The sequence below is a fragment of the Oncorhynchus nerka genome, linkage group LG28 (genome assembly GCF_034236695.1).
Source record: "Oncorhynchus nerka isolate Pitt River linkage group LG28, Oner_Uvic_2.0, whole genome shotgun sequence".
NCBI lineage: Eukaryota > Metazoa > Chordata > Actinopteri > Salmoniformes > Salmonidae > Oncorhynchus > Oncorhynchus nerka.
The window spans coordinates 19,451,568-19,467,958 of record NC_088423.1 but is presented as its reverse complement, the minus strand read 5'-3'; the positions used below and the strand labels follow the sequence as shown (position 1 = coordinate 19,467,958).

At 44.3% G+C, this 16,391-nt stretch overlaps 1 protein-coding gene across 1 annotated transcript in view; it reads left to right on the top strand.

Moving 5' to 3' along the window:
* Positions 1–12,371, top strand: part of LOC115112964 (vinculin) — a 79,655-nt gene extending 67,284 nt beyond the window's left edge. Inside the window, 11 exon segments of the mRNA XM_029640080.2 lie at positions 535–663; positions 1,508–1,657; positions 4,814–4,922; positions 5,025–5,203; positions 5,465–5,588; positions 5,884–6,011; positions 6,767–6,827; positions 6,830–6,951; positions 7,378–7,581; positions 8,004–8,108; positions 8,702–12,371. Of these exon segments, the coding sequence (XP_029495940.2) occupies positions 535–663; positions 1,508–1,657; positions 4,814–4,922; positions 5,025–5,203; positions 5,465–5,588; positions 5,884–6,011; positions 6,767–6,827; positions 6,830–6,951; positions 7,378–7,581; positions 8,004–8,108; positions 8,702–8,848 (1,458 nt within the window). The 3' untranslated portion in view covers positions 8,849–12,371.
* The last annotated feature ends 4,020 nt before the right edge of the window (positions 12,372–16,391 follow it).

The window sequence follows — 16,391 nt, the reverse complement described above, 5'->3', positions numbered from 1 at the left end:
CACCCTATGGGACTTCCAATTACGGCCGGTTGTGATACAGCCTAGAATCGAACCAGGGTCTGTAGTGACTCCTCTAGCACTGAGATGCAGTGCCCTAGACCGCTGCGCTACTCGGGAGCCCTATGACTATGATAGTAAAAATAAATGTGGGTAACACTTTATTTGGATAGTCTATCTGTAGTTGCTAACCATAAACTAACCCTAGCTTTATCTCTTATCCTTAACCCTTACACAAACCCTTATCGCAAACCAAAAATTGTTGATAGTATGACCATCGTTAGTGTCTACAGATAGAAAATCCTGACTATCAAAAGAAAGTGTGACCTAAATGTGTTTTAGTTTATTAAGAAGTAAGAATTCCCCTTTGAAATCAACTGTTGAATGATGTCACACACATGTAGTAGTATTTCCATAGATCAGAGCTGCAATGTAAAGCACTTGACAAAAGAGTTCTGAGAGCCTATTGTTAACATGTAATGCTTCTAAAGCTGGTCTAACGCTTACTAACTCATGTGTGTGGACTTGTCTTCTCAGGACCTCAAAGAAAAGATGCAGGAAGCTATGACTCACGAAGTGTCGGACATCTTCAGCGACACGACCACTCCCATCAAACTACTCGCTGTGGCCTCCACCGCCCCGTCCGATGCCCCTAACAGGGACGAGGTGGGTGGTTTATCTTTCTCTCTCCCTCCTCTTACTCCCTCTCCCTCTGGCTCTCTCTCTTGTCTCCCTACAGTAACTCTATCATGGCTCATTCATTCACTCAACCTATGAACAGAACAGTATAATGAGCTCTAAAGTGTGTACGGCGGCAGGTAGCCTAGTTTGGCCAGTAACTGAAAGATCGCTGGTTCTAATCCCGAGCCGACTAGGTGAAAAATCTGTCTGTGCTCTTGAGCCAGGCACTTAACCCTAATTGCTCCTGTAAGACACTCTGGATAAGAGCGTCTGCTAAATTACTCAAATGTGAAATGTAAGTGTACCGTGTAATGCATATAATATGGCTCTACAATATGGTGACTTATTTGGCAGATTCATATCATGATACACATATGGATGACTTATTGATTAGTTTCCAATCATTTATGTACTTGTCACTCAATAATACTTAGATGACATTTCCAGAGGGAAGTCTTACCATAAGTAATCATGCAAGATTAATATTTAATCATGTTTTATCGTTCTAATGTTTTGTCGCTGTAAGCATTTGCTAAGTGGCATATAGTATACTATATTTAAGCAATAAGTCCCGAGGGGGTGTGGTATGTGGCCAATATATATAAGTGCCTGGGTACAGCCCTTAGCCATGGTATATTGGCCATATACCACAAACCCCTGAGTTGCCTTATTGCTATTATAAACTGGTTACACACCTAATAAATGTTTTCATACCCGTAGTATACGGCCTAATTTGCAATGGCTTTCAGCCAATTAGCAGTCAGTGCTCGAACCACCCAGTGTATATTGTGTTATGTTTCATGATTCTATGATTTGTCACTTATGTTAGGTGTTTGACGAGAGGGCGGCCAACTTTGAGAACCATGCCAACAAGCTGGGTGCCACGGCAGAAAAGGCTGCCGCTGTAGGAACAGCTAACAAGACCACTGTGGAGGGGATCCAAGCTGCCGTCAAGTCTACAAGGGACCTGACACCACAGGTAAGTGACAGTGTGAGTGTGTGAGTGTGCGAGTGTGTCACTGGGGTAGCGTAAATCCCCTCTGGGGGCCCATGCGCCTGTCATCTCACGGCTATGTCTAAATTGTATTAATTTTTGTAATAAATAATTTGGACAGTAACCCTCCTTTTTAATTTACAAATGTAGCAAGCAAAGTGTTTGTGTTGTTCAACCTACATGGGTAGTAGGTGAGTCAGGCAGTCAATGTAGTTTTCATGCAGCTAATTAGCCTATTTCGGCCTCCTCACCTAATTGGCTATAAAGTTTTTTTAAATTTAAGTGAATCAGGTGGGACTCGGATGGAGAGTGAGTGGGTGAATCAGGTGGGACTCGGATAGAGAGTGAGTGGGTGAATCAGGTGGGACTCGGATGGAGAGTGAGTGGGTGAATCAGGTGGGACTCGGATAGAGAGTGAGCGGGTGAATCAGGTGGGACTCCGATGGAGAGTGAGCGGGTGAATCAGGTGGGACTCGGATGGAGAGTGAGTGGGTGAATCAGGTAGAACTCGGATGGAGAGTGAGTGGGTGAATCAGGTGGGACTCGGATGGAGAGTGAATGGGTGAATCAGGGGGGAATCGGATGGAGAGTGAGTGGGAGAATCAGGGGGGACTCGGATGGAGAGTGAGTGGGTGAATCAGGGGGACTCGGATGGAGAGTGAGTGGTGAATCAGGGGGACTCGGATGGAGAGTGAGTGGGTGAATCAGGTGGGACTCGGATGGAGAGTGAATGGGTGAATCAGGGGGGAATCGGATGGAGAGTGAGTGGGAGAATCAGGGGGGACTCGGATGGAGAGTGAGTGGGTGAATCAGGGGGGACTCGGATGGAGAGTGAGTGGGTGAATCAGGTGGGACTCGGATGGAGAGTGAATGGGTGAATCAGGGGGGACTCGGATGGAGAGTGAGTGCATTGTTCAAGATGGATAAACATAAGGGAAGACCAAGCGGTCCAAAAAAACAGGTTTTATCTGATCAAGATAACTACAACAGCCAAGCTACCACCTTGTGATAGTCTCTACTCCTCCTCTCCAGAATAGTGTCAGTTCCTCTAGTGGGTCTCTCCTCCTCCTCTCCAGAATTGTGTCAGTTCCTCTAGTGAGAGTCTCTCCTCCTTCTTCTCTCCAGAATAGTGTCAGTTCCTCTAGTGAGGCCATCCTCCTCCTTCTCTCCAGAATAGTGTCCCTCTAGTGAGACTCTCCTCCTCCTCTCCAGAATAGTGTCAGTTCCTCTAGTGAGAGTCTCTCCTCCTCCTTCTCTCCAGAATAGTCAGTTCCTCTAGTAAGTCCCTCCTCCTCCTCCTCTCCAGAATTGTGTCAGTTCCTCTAGTGAGAGTCTCTCCTCCTCCTTCTCTCCAGAATAGTCAGTTCCTCTAGTAAGTCCCTCCTCCTCCTCCTCTCCAAAATAGTGTCAGTTCCTCTAGTGAGGCCATCCTCCTCCTTCTCTCCAGAATAGGGTCCCTCTAGTGAGTCTCTCCTCCTCCTCTCCAGAATAGTGTCAGTTCCTCGAGTGAGTCCCTCCTCCTCCTTCTCTCCAGAATAGTGTCCCTCTAGTGAGTCTCTCCTCCTCCTCTCCAGAATAGTGTCAGTTCCTCTAGTGAGAGTCTCTCCTCCTCCTTCTCTCCAGAATAGTCAGTTCCTCTAGTAAGTCCCTCCTCCTCCTCTCCAGAATAGTGTCAGTTCCTCTAGTGAGAGTCTCTCCTCCTCCTTCTCTCCAGAATAGTGTCAGTTCCTCTAGTGAGTCCCTCCTCATCCTTCTCTCCAGAATAGTGTCAGTTCCTCTAGTGGGAATCTCTCCTCCTTCTTCTCTCCAGAACAGTGTCAGTTCCTCTAGTGAGGCCATCCTCCTCCTTCTCTCCAGAATAGTGTCAGTTCCTCTAGTGAGTCTCTCCTCCTCCTCTCCAGAATAGTGTCAGTTCCTCTAGTGAGAGTCTCTCCTCGTCCTTCTCTCCAGAATAGTGTCAGTTCCTCTAGTGAGTCTCTCCTCCTCCTCTCCAGAATAGTGTCAGTTTCTCTAGTGAGAGTCCCTCCTCCTCCTCCTCTCCAGAATAGTGTCAGTTCCTTTAGAGAGTCTCTCCTCCTTCTTCTCTCCAGAATAGTGTCAGTTTCTCTAGTGAGAGTCCCTCCTCCTCCTCCTCTCCAGAATAGTGTCAGTTCCTCTAGTGAGAGTCCCTCCTCCTCCTCTCCAGAATAGTGTCAGTTCCTTTAGAGAGTCCCTCCTCCTCCTCCTCTCCAGAATAGTGTCAGTTCCTCTAGTGAGTCTCTCCTCCTCCTCTCCAGAATAGTGTCAGTTCCTCTAGTGAGTCTCTCCTCCTCCTTCTCTCCAGAATAGTGTCAGTTCCTCTAGTGGGAATCTCTCCTCCTTCTTCTCTCCAGAACAGTGTCAGTTCCTCTAGTGAGTCTCTCCTCCTCCTCCTCCTCTCCAGAATAGTGTCAGTTCCTCTAGTTAGTCTCTCCTCCTCCTCCTCTCCAGAATAGTGTCAGTTCCTCTAGTTAGTCTCTCCTCCTCCTCTCCAGAATAGTGTCAGTTCCTCTAGTGAGACTGTCGGCCATCCTTTTCCTCCTCTTCCAGAAAGGCCTACTGGACAATTGTATATTCAAAATATATTTTGGTTTCTGATTAGTATGCTGTTGCATCGTAAATTCATTTTATAACCTGCAATATTTGAATTTCCCACTTTAATTACATTATTGCCTCCAGCCAGCATTCAAAATAGCAGCGTTGTGACACTGTAGGCCTATAGCTTCATGAAACATAAACGTTAGGCTTAACGTGAGAAAATGACGAGCAAATACAAATGAACATGTATCCATTAAAGCAAAGCTATAGCCAAGCATTAGCACCACATCAGCCTATCGATAGGCAGCAGCGTAAACGTTGCAATTTCAGAACCACAGACAGCGATTGGTAGTCTATACATTTTGTTGTTTTTTTTAGGAAGGGGAGGGGCCCAAACTCTGACTTTGCAGGGGTCCAGAGAAACTGTGCTACACCAGTAGAGAAGGTGTGTTTGTGTTTTGTGCAACATTATCAACATTTGTGTGGTGTTTATGCCGTAGTGACATAGGGACGATTAATTTGGCCTTGGTCAGTTGAGCCCTATTTCCTATATATTTTTTTCCTGGTGGGAACGTTCTTTTCTAGGTGGTCTCTGCAGCCCGTATCCTGCTGAGAAACCCAGGCAACCAGGCTGCATACGAGCACTTTGAGACCATGAAGAACCAGTGGATTGACAACGTGGAGAAAATGACAGGTAGTGCCAGACCATCTTGTGTCATTTGTCGTTGATTACAAAAAGTGGGCGTTGTGGTCACTTCGTTATAAGCACTAAGAATGATGTCTTCTCCGTCTCTAGGTTTGGTGGACGAGGCCATAGACACCAAGTCTCTGTTGAATGCCTCTGAGGAGGCCATTAAGAAAGACCTGGATAAGTGTCGTGTGGCCATGGCTAACCACCAGCCCCAGATGTTAGTGGCAGGGGCAACTAGCATCGCCCGGCGGGCCAACCGGATCCTCCTGGTGGCGAAACGGGAGGTATAGATCATTTTTATTTACAGTACAATCACATTTATTTTAAAGCCCTTTTTACATCAGCAGTTGGCACAAAGTGATTTACAGATACCCAGCCTAAAACCCCAAAGAGCAAGCAATGCAGATGCACAAGCATACAAACACGTGCCACAATAGTGCACTTTAGCAGATTAGAATACAGACAAGTGAATTGCAGTTCAGATTAAAATACATACTATGAAAAGGATTCAAAATAGAAATGCATGAATACACTTTCTTTCCTAGGTGGAGAACTCTGAGGATCCTAAGTTCAGGGAGATAGTGAAGGCTGCATCTGATGAGCTCAGCCGGACCATCTCTCCCATGGTGATGGACGCCAAGGCTGTGGCTGGGAACATCACAGATCCAAGTATGTTCCAAGGCAGTTACCAGACATTTAGGATGTGTTTGATCATTATACTGTATAACCTGCTGTTATAGCTACCCGTGTACAGCTTTCCAACATGACCTAATACTAAATATAAAGATTAATTCGGTCAAATCTCTGAATCTGTGATTGTCAAAAGTTAAGGTTCAGTCGATGGTGTTATGGTTTTGGGGTCTGTCAATGTGTTACTGCTGCCACACAGCAGCTTTTGCGGCCTTTGTCTAATATCCTGTTTCTAAGGCCTATATGTATCTCCTTCTTCCTCCGTGGTGTCCAGGTCTGCAGAAGGGCTTCCTGGACTCAGGCTATCGAATCCTGGGTGCCGTTGCCATTGTGAGAGATGCCTTCCAGCCACAGGAGCCAGACTTCCCACCACCACCACCTCCTGATCTGCATCAGCTGCACGTAAGTCGATCAATCAAATTAATTTATAAAACTCTTTTCACATCAGCATCTGTCATAAAATACTTTATAGGGCCTCCCGGGTGGCGCAGTGGTTAAGGGCACTGTACTGCAGCGCCAGCTGTGCCATCAGAGTCCCTGGGTTCGCTTCCAGGCTCTGTCGTAACCGGCCGCGACCGGGAGGTCCGTGGGGCGACACACAATTGGCCTAGCGTCGCCCGGGTTAGGGAGGGCTTGGTCGGTAGGGGTGTCCTTGTCTCATCGCGCACCAGCGACTCCTGTGGCGGGCTGGGCGCAGTGTGCGCTAGCCAAGGTGGCCAGGTGCACGGTGTTTCCTCCGGCGCATTGGTGCGGCTGGCTTCCGGGTTGTATGCGCACTGTGTTAAGAAGCAGTGCGGCTTGGTTGGGTTGTGTATCGGAAGACGCATGACTTTCAACCTTCGTCTCTCCCGAGCCCGTACGGGAGTTGTAGCGATGAGACAAGATAGTAGGTAGCTACTACAACAATTGGATACCACGAAATTGGGGAGAAAAAAGGGTAAAAATTAAAAATAATAAAAATTTAAAAAAGAACTTCATAGTCCTGCACTGTCAACACCAGGGTTTTGTTCAGTGGGCGTAGAAATGGGGTTTCAGAACGTTCATATAAAAAATATATATATTTGTTAGAACGGATATGATTATCTGCCATGTCGAGTAGAGGGATTCATTTCTATCTGCAACATTCTGAACGTTTCACCTATCTGAATACACCCCAGGTCAGCGACGAGCCCGCCCCACCCAAACCCCCTCTCCCCGAGGGTGAGGTTCCTCCCCCCAGACCCCTCCCCCAGAGGAGAAGGACGAGGACTTCCCAGAGCAGGTATTGGGAGAGATGGTGAGCGAGCCCATGATGATGGCCGCCAGGCAGCTCCACGAGGAGGCCCGCAAGTGGTCTAGCAAGGTGAGCTAACAGCACATACAGTTAGTTACATGTTGATGTTCAAAGTTAAGTTTATTGCGACCAGAAAACCATAGCGGAGCAGATTCAGACTAGCCATAATTCGGTGCCATTTAGGAAGTGTGACATGTACATATACATTTATACTGCACAATTACACTGGACACGGAATCCACCTCAGATGTGTTGTCATATTGGGGTGGCAGGGTAGCCTAGTTGTTAGAACATTGGACTAGTAATTGAAAGGTTGCAAGTTCGAATCCCCAAGCTGACAAGGTACAAATCTGCCATTCTGCCCCTGAATACGTCAGTTAACCCACTGTTCCTAGGCCGTCAATGAAAATAAGAATTCGTTCTTAACTGACCTGCCTAGTTAGATAAAGATAAAATATGTCCAATTTAATGCCTTGGTTTTTGTCATATTTTCAGGGTAACGATATCATCGGTGCAGCCAAGAGAATGGCCCTGCTCATGGCTGAGATGTCCCGTCTGGTGCGCGGTGGCAGTGGGAACAAGCGTGCCCTCATCCAGTGTGCCAAAGACATCGCCAAGGCCTCAGATGAGGTCACAAGACTGGCCAAGGAGGTGGCCAAGCAGTGCACAGACAAACGCATCCGGACTAACCTGCTCCAGGTCAGCTGACCGACTGGTTCCTGGTCCAGTCTTCAAAATGCTAAATCTCATGGCTACGATGCAATAAATTGAATAAATACCTAAGTTTCGATAGCTATGCTGCCTTTATCAGGGTTTCATCTGGTCCAATATTCTGCTAATGGATGAATTGAGCAAACAAGGACGGAAGAAGCAAGACTTTCAGACTGCTCTCTTCAGGTTTTTCTTGAGGAGCAGCAGCTGCTCTGGAAAGACCATAGAAAGGACAACATTATATTCATGTTGGAGTTGTAGGACTAAAGATAATTGAATTTCCACCCTGTCCTCGTGATTTGATTTAGGGTAGATCATTTGAAATAAATTACACTGTTTTCTGTTTTTATCTTCATGTCTCTGACTGGTTTCTCGGAACTTGAACTTAAATAAACTTCTCTGTGTTCCAGGTGTGTGAGCGGATCCCCACCATTAGCACACAGCTCAAGATCCTCTCCACAGTCAAGGCCACCATGTTGGGTCGTACCAACATCAGTGAAGAGGAGTCAGAGCAGGTCAGTACACTGGAGATCATTGGATAACACACATCAACCACAGTTAACTTTTTTGCATTTGGAATGACATTGTAATGGAGTTTAGTGGTTTCTGTTATTATACAAGTGGACTAGTGTTCCTTATTCCACTTGTATAATAACAGAAACCACTAAACTCCATTACAATGTAATTCCAAATGCAAAAATTACAGAAAGACACTCGAACATTTCAATTTGAAATTTACTACGAAATGCACTAAAGTACAATGTAACAGTAATGTTACAATGTACAGTGTTTCCCCTAGGATTTCTTTCAGCAGTGGTGGCAAAGGTGGTGGCGCAATGACATGCTAGCTGTTCCCATAGACTTCCAGTCATTGAGCCTACAGCTATCCATTTAAAAGTGTATATCAGCAGAGATATATGTATTTTTTTTTATTACATTTTTTGCAGTGCTGGCAACAATTTATAATCTGTGGACCGTTGCTGCTAATGTATAGGGGAAACATTGATATAAATAGCATGTTGTTACTAGTGTAATTACAGTGTTACTACACAAGAGCAACTTCATGTAAAATGTGACCAACATGTTTCTTTCCTTCCCCCTCACCCAGGCCACAGAGATGTTGGTTCACAATGCCCAGAACCTGATGCAGTCTGTGAAGGAGACGGTAAGAGAGGCTGAGGCTGCCTCCATCAAGATCCGGACAGATGCAGGCTTCACTCTCCACTGGATCCGTAAGACACCCTGGTACCAATAAGAAGATACAGGCCAACTGTCCGTTCAACTACGTCCCAAATGGCACTCTATTCCCTATGTAGGGCATTACTTTTGACTTGGGCTCATGTCTGGTTAAAAGTAGTGTACTAAATAGGGAATACAGTAGGTTGTCATTTGGGACACGTATTATTCTGTTCCTCTGCTCAAGGCTCAGCTTGTTAAGAGGAAAAAAACACCCAGACCCTTTGAGCAATAGATTTGATGGACACATACATACATACTAAGCTACAATGAATGAAAACTCTGCCTGGTTGGGGTAAAAATAGTGAGTTAATACTGAATACACTATTTATCAGTCAATGTCAATCCCATACCTGCCTGTAAACAGTGTTTTTAGACTTCCTAGGTGTGTGTGTGTGTGTGTGTGTGTGTTAGAGGTTTGCTTTTCTTATCCAGTAAGATTAAAGGAGTACTATTATCAGTCTCATTTAAACATACAGTAGCCCCAAATCTAAGTAAAAATTTGAACATTATTAAGATTTGTCTTGGAAGATGTTTGTATATCTTTATACTGGTTCTTTATTTCACTATCTGCATTGTGCAGTCGTTCACTGTTGCTAGGACAAAGCACATCCAACTCAATGGGAGTTGGTTCGAGCATATCGTTATGCTGAGCTCTACACGCAAATATATATGATTCAGTGGTTATTATGTCTGTTTACACTATGTTCTAGAAACGGAAAAATAAACACTATTCCCTTTTCCATATTTGTATTACAGTTGAAGTCGTAACTTTACATACACTTAGGTTGGAGACATTAAAACTTGTTTTTTAACCACTCTACAAATTTCTTGTTAACGAACTATAGTTTTGGCAAGTCGGTTAGGACATCTACTTTGTGCATGATACAAGTCATTTTTCCAACAATTGTTTACAGACAGATTATTTCACTTATAAGTCACTGTATCACAATTCCAGTGGGTCAGAAGTTTACATACAGTGAGTTGACTGCGCCTTTTAAACAGCTTGGCAAATTCCAGAAAATTATGTCATGGCATTAGAAGCTTCTGATAGGCTAATTGACATCCATTTGAGTCAATTGGAGGTGGACCTGTGGATGTATTTCAAGGCCTACCTTCAAACTCAGTGCCTCTTTGCTTGACATCATGAGAAAATCAGCCAAGACCTCAGAAAATAAATTGTACACATCCACAAGTCTGGTTCATCCTTGGGAGCAATTTCCAAATGCCTGAAGGTACCACGTTCATCTGTACAAACAATAGTATGCAAGTATAAACACCATGGGACCATGCAGCCGTCATAACGCTCAGGAAGGAGACTCGTTCTGTCTCCTAGAGATTAACGTACTTTGGTGCGAAAAGTGCAAATCAATCCCAGAACAGCAGCAAAGGACCTTGTGAAGATGCTGGAGGAAACCGGTACAATAGTATCTATATCCACAGTAAAACGAGTCCTATATCGATATAAACTGAAAGGCCGCTCAACAAGGAAGAAGCCACTGCTCCAAAACCGCCATAAAAAAGCCAGACTACGGTTTTCATCTGCACATTGGGACAAAGATCGTACTTTTTGGAGAGTTGTCCTCTGGTCTGATGAAACAAAAATAGAACTGTTTGGCCATAATGACCATTGTTATGTTTGGAGGAAAAAGGGGGAGGCTTGCAAGCCGAAGAACATCATCCCAACCGTGAAGCACAGGGGTGGCAGCATCATGTTGTGGAAGTGCTTTGCTGCAGGAGGGACTGGTGCACTTCACAAAATAGATGGCATCATGAGGAAGGACAATTATGTGGATATATTGAAGCAAATTCTCAAGACATAAATCAGGAAGTGAAAGCTTGGTTGCAAATGGGACTTCCAAATGGACAATGACCCCAAGCATACTTCCAAAGTTGTGGCAAAATGGCTTAAGGACAACAAAGTCAAGATATTGGAGTGGCCATCACAAAGCCCTGACCTCAATCCAATAGAAGATGTGTGGGCAGAACTGAAAAATCGTATGCGAGCAAGGAGGCCTACAAACCTGACTCAGTTACACCAGCTCTGTTAGGGGAAATGGGCCAAAATTCACCCAACTTCTTGTGGGAAGCTTGTGGAAGGCTACCCAAGTTTAACAATTGAAAGGCAATGCTACCAATTAGTAATTGGGTGTATGTAAACTTCTGACCCACTGGGAATGTGATGAAAGAAATAAAAGCTGAAATAAATAATTCTCTCTACCATTATTCTGACATTTCACATTCTTAAAATAAAGTGGTGTTCCTAACTGACCTAAGACAGTGAATTTTTACTAGGATAAAATGTCAGGAATTGTGAGACTGAGTTTAAATGTATTTGTCTACGGTGTATGTAAACTTCTAACTTCAACTGTAGATAGTGAGTTGGTTTTTGTAGCAATGTTTTTTTTTTTTTTAAGTATTGTCAAGACTGTCAGAGTTTTTTCTAGCCTGGTTCCCAAATCTGTTTGTGCTCTTTGCACCGGAGTTGGTGTGATAGCACTAAACAGACTAGCACTCAGGCTAAGTTTGTTCCACCAATTTTTTAAATATATTTTTTTATGTTTTGAGGTTTATTATATCTGCGCTGTTGGAAAACACAAGGGCTCGATCTTCAGACACATTGCATAGAGAATGTCTTATTAACTTATAATGTTTACAACCATTTAGCGTACAAAAGAGTTGACGATTGAAAATAAATATCCATTAAGATGACATGTATTCAACTATGTCAGTTTCTGGACCATGTTGCATTGAGATTACATGTAGACCTTAGGTCTCCCTCTGGTCTGGCCCTCTATACTTTGTACTTCTCAGAGAAACTATAGCAAGCCAGTCTCCGTGTTTTAGCCTGACTAGAGGCCAACTGTACTGTAATGTTTAAACTGTGTCTTGACATAACGTGGTGTGCGCTGCACAGCCAATTTTGTGAAACATTAATGAATGATCAGTCAAATACTTTGAAGATTAGGTCTGGGTATGGGGGATAAAGACGGTGTGGACAGTTTGTGGGCTAACTTCTGATTACTCTATTAAGCCGAGTACTTGACTAAGCTGACACTATGTCCAGGTAGTCTCTCTTCCGTGAGACTACCAGTGTGTTTAAGTTCAATGCATCACAGGAAACTGGTGTTGAAATATCAGCCTTCTCTTCCTCTTATATCTTCAAACTACACTAAACTAACCCTTACAGTTGCTAACACAGCGGGTACAAACGGTTGGATGTTTTTAAATGATTTTTTTGTGTGTGTCTGAATAAGACCAGCGCAGTTTGAATGTGTAGATGAAGTTACTGAGACCCTACAAAACCATCTGAAGTGCCTTGTAATAAAAAATACTAATTGCAATAAAAAACAATTCATTTACAGGAAATTAAGTTTTGTATCTACTTTGTAGTAAGCGCTACTCAAGGCATTATACTTCTGTTCAGACACATTTTTGTGATATTTATAAGATGCGTACAAAGTGAGATATGATATTAGAGTCAAGTACTGCTTTTTGGTATTGTTCACATTATTTTGTAATAAAACATTTAAGACTCTCAACAGCAATTCCTCTCTTATTTATAACACGATAGTGCCGTAGGTTTATAACACAGTAATCCTTGTTATAACTGTAGTGATACATTTACATTTGTAGGCTCGGCCCTAATTGATGTCTTCTCTGCCACCTGGAGCTGTATGGCAAATGGTCCAGGAACACAAGGAGAGGACAATACCCAAGGACTATTCAGCCCTTCCCCATCTGATGGGACTAAAGGTTTACAAGTTAAGAATACTCTGTTATGGTATTCTTAACTTGTAGAACGTTTAACCGACAACCTCCGCTTATTGACTGAGGGAAGAACCCACATTCCATCTCTCCATATCTCTCCCTATCCCAGTCTGCTATCCCCACATGCTTCAAGATATCCACCATTGTTCCTGTACCAAAGAAAGCAAAGGTAACTGAACTACATGACAATTGCCCCGTAGCACTCGCTTCTGTCCTCATGAAGTGCTTTGATAGACTTGTCAAGGATCATATCACCTCTACCTTACCTGACACCCTAGACCCACTTCAATGTGCTTATCGCCCCAATAGATCCACAGAAGATGTCATCGCACTGCACAAAGCCCTATCCCATATGGACAAGAGGAATACCTATGTAAGAATGCTGTTCATTGACTATAGCTCAGCATTCAACACCATAGTACCCTCCAAGCTCATCATTAAGCCTGGGGCCCTGGGTCTGAACCCCGCCCTGTGCAACTGGGTTCTGGACTTCCTGACGGGCTGCTCCCAGATGGTGAAGGTAGGAAACAACACCTCCATATCACTGATCCGCAACACAGGGGCCCACAAGTGTGTGTGCTCAGACCCTTGCCTGTTCTGGACACTGTACCCGCCTGCCTGACCATTCTGCCTGCCCTGACCTTGAGCCTGCCTGCCACTCTGTACCTCCTGGACTCTGATCTGGTTATGACCTTTTGCCTGTCCACGACCATTCTCTTGCCTATTCCTTTTGGATTTATTAAACATCTTAAACTCCAACCATCTGCATTTGGGTCTCGCCTAGTGTCATGATAGTGCAAACTGGCCATGACAGACCCAGCAGACTTGGGCCATGTCTTTCTCCCTACAGGGAGCCACCATTGGGAGACATCAGGAGTTGCTACAGGGCCTTCTGGAAGGGCTCAGTTCCTTGACGGGATGCCACAACCATGGATTAAAGGCTATTATGGAGCAAATCAGGGAGTTAGCTCAGAGGCTACCTGCCACCTCTGGAAATAACCCAATCACCCAGTAATTTTTCCCCTATCTGTGGTGAGTTTGTACAGCCTATCCCGACTCCCAGTGAACCATGCTTACCTCCTCCAGAGCCATATTCGGGGTGACCTGGTACCTGCCGGGGTTTTCTTTCTCAGTGCTCGCTTATTTTTGAGCTACAGCCATCTTCGTTTTCTTCAGACCGATCAAAGATAGCGTATATAATTAAGCTAATGTCGGGAAGGGTGCTCTCCTGGGCTACGGCAGTTTGGGAACAACAATCTGCCATTTGCAGTTATTTGGAGGAATTCCTGGCAGAGGTGAGAAGTTTTTGAGTCTCCGGTATCCGGGAGAAAGGCGGCCAGAAAACTGCTTGACTTACGTCAAAACTCCCATAGTGTGGCAGACTACGCGGTGGTCTTTCGCATGTTGGCCACCGAGAGTGCCTGGAATCGGGAGTCTCTTTTCGATACTTTTCTGCACGGATTATCTGAGGAGGTAAAGGATGAGCTAGCTGCTCGGGAACTGCCGGTGGACCTGGACTCCCTAATCGCTTTAACCATTAAAATTGATGGACGCCAAAGGGAACGCAAGAGTGAGAGGAGGTCTGGTCCAGCGTTGCCAACTCCCCAGTAAGGAAAGTAGCTATTGGCTGTCCTAAAAGTCGCTAGAAGTCGCTAAATGGCGTCATCACCTAATTTGCACAATTGTGCATGTAATTGTGATGGACGCTGTAGGAGAGGAATAACGTCGTGGGAGAGACAAAAAGTGAGTAAAAAACACCCTAAATATGTTTAGAACTACAAATTAACTTTCTTCTGTCGATTCTTGTTTTTTTTAATGCCACAATTCCAACCCTCCTCTTTTATCCTGGCTTGGGACCGGCAAAAGTGACCCAAAAGAGACACTCTGGCGGAGTTACTTAGTTTTTTATTATTATTATTATTATTTTTATTTATTTTTTATTTAAATGCTCTTAATTTGGTTTGGTTTTTAACCTTATGGACCACTTAGGAGCCTACAACAAGTCACAGTAAAACACAGTAAAACATTTTTAACCATAACATTTTTTACATTTTATTTGTATGCAATCTACATTAACAATCTAAATGGACCAAAAAGAGACAATAGAAAAAATGGTCAATGGCAATGTGAGAAAATTATGGTAACTCTTCTGGCTCTAATTCAGGTTAATAGTGTTTTTTTCCAGACTCCCCTCCACACACACACAGGCTGTGCAAGGCTCACAGAAAAAGTGGGTCATCGTCATTTTGGTCAAGGCTCTCTATGGCAGGTTCAGCAACTGAGGGTGCTGACTTAAATGAGTAAGCAGCTGATGTGCCAAAAAGCGGCAAAACATTCTCAGGCAGCTGGTGCTCATAGCAAGCCTCACCAGACAGCTTCAGTCCATATAGAATGTACAGGATGGAGTTAAGGGTCTGCAAGGACATCTGATTTTTAAATTTGCTGTTTACCACACTCATCTGGCTGAATACTCTCTCGACTTCAGCATTCGAGTGTGGCAATGACAACACAGACACAGCAGCCATGGCAAGTTCTTGAAACGGGTTGATATCAGCTGCATCCCTGAACTTCCAAATCTCACTCCAGAAGCCCAGTGTGTTTTTTGTCTCATTCCATTTACTAAGATGGATGGCACGCCATTGCTGGACAATCTTGTCTATCTCTGCAGGGGAGTAGCCAAGGAGCTTGGCTATTTGTTCTATTTCTCCAGGGCTCTTATTGTGCTTTAGAGTTTCCTCCACATTGAAAACTGATATGTACTGCAATGCTTCAATGTTGTCCGGCAGTCTCACCCTCAACTCATTAGTGATGGGGATGGTGAAGGCTACACGCCGCTTTCAGACATTGTTTTCATCCTCAGACGCAAGGTGGAGCTCAGCTGCCTTTGACTCAAAAAGGTAACCAAGGTATGGTTTGGGACTAATGTATTGCCAGTGGATTCAGCACCCTGCTGCTCACGGACTTGATGAGGCTAACCAAGCTTTCAAGTAGCTTAAGAAGATCTACTTGCTCTCCCTCAAAAGCCTTGATGGCCAACTGTACCTCACCCAGCACTGACTTCAAAAAAGTCAGATATAATATGTTTTGAGGATCATTGTACATGGAGTATAAAACATCAGTCATGTAGCAGTGTTCACTGGACTTGGTGACTGCGAAATGCAGCCTAAGCTCCTCCCACTGGTCCAAAATGCGTGAATCCGCGGGTTCAATGGATAGCCAACATGTGGCACACACCTTGGTTATCTGTAAAGGTTTCTCCCCACAGTTGATGGTCTCATATATGGCCTTGTAGGCCTCCCTGCACTTTGGGGACACTGAAATGGAAACCAGTTAACTTGGAGACCAGTTATAAGTCTCTCCTACCAAGTACTCCACACTACGGGGGATGGTGTCATTGGAAACATGACTTACAGCAAGCTGCAGAGAGTGGCACACACAGCGAATAAGAACCAGATATTTGAGGCCATACTCCTCCTTCAGCACTTTATGGACCCCATTGTTAATCCCCGTCATAACAGAGGCATTGTCAGTCCCTATCCCCAGGAGTTTCTCTTTTTTTAAGACAACACCTCTCTAAGGGCATACGCAGGCTAAATGACTTATTTGCTGATAAGATTTTATTGTCATTTGAGCAGATGGTCGAGAAATTCCGCTTCCTACAAGTAAGACATTATATTCTGAAGAGCACCACCTTAATTGGTAACCCTGATGTGTCTGTCATTGAAAGAATGCTTTTTTTCCCCACAAAGGAAAATGTCTGTAAGTCTGTTTTATGATACTCTGTTTTATGG